General features: G+C 38.0%; 1 protein-coding gene across 1 annotated transcript; it reads left to right on the top strand.

Moving 5' to 3' along the window:
* Window positions 1-1,084: 1,084 nt before the first annotated feature.
* On the top strand, window positions 1,085-2,573 carry LOC108966556 (probable cytochrome P450 6g2; the record flags this gene model as incomplete). The annotated part of the gene is made up of 2 exons (XM_018929542.1): window positions 1,085-1,909; window positions 1,972-2,573. Coding segments are annotated over 2 exons (1,110 nt in total), but the record flags the coding sequence as incomplete, so codon positions are not given.
* Between the last annotated feature and the right edge of the window lie 1,449 nt (window positions 2,574-4,022).

The following is a 4,022-nucleotide window of genomic DNA, read 5'->3' on the forward strand; positions in this document are numbered from 1 at the left end:
TCTGATCAACTTGAAAATTTAGGACAATATTCTAGAGGTGTTGTAGAATAGCCAAGTAGCCATACAAAAATTCATTTTGTTAAACCCGTAAACCCATAAAATTAGCAAGGAAGGCCTCTCACAGTGGAAAAAATACTAAGGATTAAAGCCGTGTTAATATTTTCAAATACATAAGGATTGTTTGCTATAAAAGGATATAAGAATAGTTTTCATCCCATTTTATTCAATCTGAGCACAAATAAGCACCGTTATTAAAAARTACGCTCTATCAATTTTATTAATATGACTCAGATATTGGCCGAGTGTATGAGGGCTAAAGGAAGTTCCAAAGCTTTCAAACATTGTCGAGAGATCGTTGAAAACATCACGTTCTGGGCGACCTTCGACCTCTACAAAAGATTTATTTATTTATTTAAAAGAGAACTAATTATAAATAATTAATCCACTTGTAAGATCTACAATAGATATAATATTAAAAATCGTCAGTGAAGTGTTAGAAAGATTGGCAAGAGAGCTCGACTACTCGACTGCAAGTCCGTTTGAATGATTTTGGTGGATATTTGAGTATGAAACGTATTCTTGCTCGACTCGTCATGATAAAGCTGACATTTTTTCAAAAAGTTCTAATGCCATCTTCATGGAGAGCATTGTACCCGCCGCTGAGACATGGGATTATGACTTTGACATGCAAAAGTGCTTATGAAAAGTGTTTCGAGGTCTGGAAAAATCGTTGGCATTAGTGTACTACATACGAAATAAATAAATAATTAGCGTTTTATTTAAAAATTTTCGCGTACTTTTTTGACAAAACCTGCTTAGAATGTCATAATGTAAGTGCTTAGAATGAATAAAACCGGTTGAAAGTTCGCCCTAGGTCTCACATAACTACCAGGCCTTATATATCGGAAGTACTTTCCTGTCTTCAAAACTTTAAAGTTAAAAGTGTATGAAATGTTTGGTTATCTCCGGAATTGGAATTTCTTTACTTGTTTTAATATTTTTTACTTACATAAACAATCTTATTAATTACGAAATTTCTTCCAAAAACCATTTTCGAAAGAAAATATAATAACAAATTATTTCAACTTATTCACAGGTCGCTCGTGAATACGACAGATATCTCTGCGCATTGAAAATGGATGCGAAAACCAACTCTACAATACTAGAAGTAAAGGAACCGAATGCGCTCTACACAACCGATGTGATAGCGATCACGGCCTATGGCATACAAGCAAATAGTCTCAACGATCCGAACGGCATTTTCCGTAAAAGTGGCAAGAAAATCTTCACATTTACTTGGTTACGTTCCATGGAGTTCAAAGCGTTCTTTTTCATACCCATAATGGTTAAGCTTTTTGGCTTCAAAGTATTTTCCAAGCAGGCCACAATCTTTTTGCGCGACACAATCAATCATGTGATGGAGGAACGCATCAAAAGGGGTAATGTGCGCAACGATCTAATCGACATTTTGGTTAAATTCAAACAAGAGGCCGAAGAAGAACTGAAAGAAGGCAAGAAACCGTTCATTTTGGAGAAAGACGCTTTGGCGGCGCAAGCGGCTATTTTCTTTTCGGCTGGCTTCGAAACGTCATCGTCCACAATGTCATTCGCTATGTTCGAAATGGCGCAAAATCCGGAAGTGCAAAGACGTTTGCGTGAAGAACTACTCGAGGCATACAAGAGTAATGATGGCAAAATAACCTACGAGTTGATTATGGGTCTGAAGTATATGGATAATGTAGTGAAGGAGGTGTTACGCCATTATCCACCACTACCATTCCTCGATCGCGTATGCACACCAAAAGCTGATGAAAAAGGTTATTCGCTGAACGCCTTTGGTTTGGACTTTACAGTACCGCACAATATGCCTGTCTATATACCGAGTCAAGCTTTACACATGGATCCAAAGGTTAGTTTATGCAACGCACTATGTTACTTTTGTTGTTCATTATTCCTTTTTCATTGCTGCAGTACTTCAAAGATCCCGAAACGTTTAATCCTGATCGTTTTCTACCCGAAAACAAACACGAAAATAATATGAATGCCTATATGCCTTTCGGCATCGGACCTCATAACTGTATTGGTGAGCGCTTCGCAATGATCCAAACAAAGCTGGGGCTACTCTACTTCTATCGGAATCATTATGTAACGCCCTGTGAAATCACACCGAGGAAACTGCATTTGAATCCTCGTGCCATCATATTACAGTCCTCTGGTGGCATAAATTTGAAAGTCGTGCGTGATCCATTGTTTTAGAGATGAAGTGGTTGATGAGGCTGTTAATATAGCATTATATACTATACTTCACATACTTCAAAGAAGATACATATAGTAGATGTTGTGTCTAACATATGTAGAGATTAAGCTGTAGAATAACGGTATTTGAAGTAAGTATTTAAGCTTTTCGAAGACAATATCTCATTGTTTTTATTTTTTTTTAAGTACTTGTTTTATTTGTAGATAATATAAATAATCAAAATAAAAAGTATGCCTATATATTATATGTACTAAACATACTAACAATAATTTCGATTCAAATGTCTCTGAAAATAAAATTGTCCAACTGATGTTAATGGTGTCTAAAAATATTTTTGACAGATTGCTCAGTTCCAGTCGAGTTTAGGAGCCCTTACTCTATTGAATCCAGAATTGTTTGGAAGAACGGATTTTAGAGGAACACCTGCTTTTTGTTGTTTTAACGGTTATTTAGTCCCTGTTGGGGTGGTAAGGTTCAGATAAGTTGTCATGGGGTCGTACCATAGGGAGATAGGTGTCAGATTTGTAAGATTAGCAGAGCATGCAAAGAGGTGGTAAGAGACATAAGGGGACTCGTTGCAAGCTGTCGTATCAGAACGCAGCTGCGTTACTCGATTCTTGCGGCCACTTGAACAATGGGTGGTGATTTGGCGCCAAGTACGACATTCACTGAGAGGGAGTCGGTGAAGGTGTTCATGGCTCTATTGTGAATGGCGGTAAGTGCGTGTCTGAAGTTAGTTGCGTCCGAAGTCTGGTCGGCGTATTGTCTTATATCGTCGACGTAGTTGAGGAAGTTGGAAGATGAGAATAATTTCTACGAAAACATGCCAGCAGAAACTGCTTGGAGAGGAGTTACTTAACTGGGTGTCCGGAGTCTCATGTTCTGAATTTTCTGAAGCTTCCTCGTCTGCGTTTCACTGCGTCCAAGCAACCGTATTGGATTATCACAGATGTATGTTGCCAACAACGTTGTTCTTAATTTCCCCAGCCGGCTAACGACTATTGAATTTTGTTGCGGCTCTGGACTTTTGGCAATAATCATGGTTGTGTGAGGATTGAAGGAGCACACGATGTCGAGTGTCGAAACTAAAATCTTAGGGTTATTGATGGGATAACAAGGATCACCTGGTGTAAGATTTTGGTATTCAGAAAGGTAAGGAGTGTAATAGATTGTTTTTTTGGGGTGCTAGACTTCGAAATATTCTATTTATTGAGAAAAACTGAACTTAGCAGAAATCTTCTTCAACTTTTTCTTCCAGCCAAGCACCGAATTCTTTGATAAATGGAGAGTAGATTCATGGATTATCTATGCCGGAAAAACATCAGACCTCAAAAGAGTGATGAACGTCTGCTAAATATCATGGATATATTTAGAGCACGACGAAGATGCTTCCAGTAGATAACTTTAAAGCCTATCTTATAGTATGGTATTTCTTGTGATCTGGTCTGATTCTCACATGTAAATGGTGAACTTTAAATCTGGCAATAATAGCGAGTGATCCAAGTAGATGTATAGTACTTCTTTCAATAGCCGTTTTTGACAGATTGGACATGAGTTGCGTCAAGCTGTTGCTATGTTTGTTCCGTTATGGTCAACATAATCGACCTACTGAACGAGATAGCTTCGATCTACGGGCTCCTGAAAAGTTCAAAGAAGATCTGATGTTTTCAAGCCAAATTTTGTTCAGCGATAAAGCCCATTTCTGGCTCAATGGGTATGTAAGCAAACAAAATTGCCGCACTTGGGATGAAAAGCAACCTGAAGC

Source organism: Bactrocera latifrons, unplaced genomic scaffold (genome assembly GCF_001853355.1).
Source record: "Bactrocera latifrons isolate USDA-ARS-PBARC rearing strain unplaced genomic scaffold, ASM185335v1 scaffold_164, whole genome shotgun sequence".
Taxonomy (NCBI): Eukaryota; Metazoa; Arthropoda; class Insecta; order Diptera; family Tephritidae; genus Bactrocera; species Bactrocera latifrons.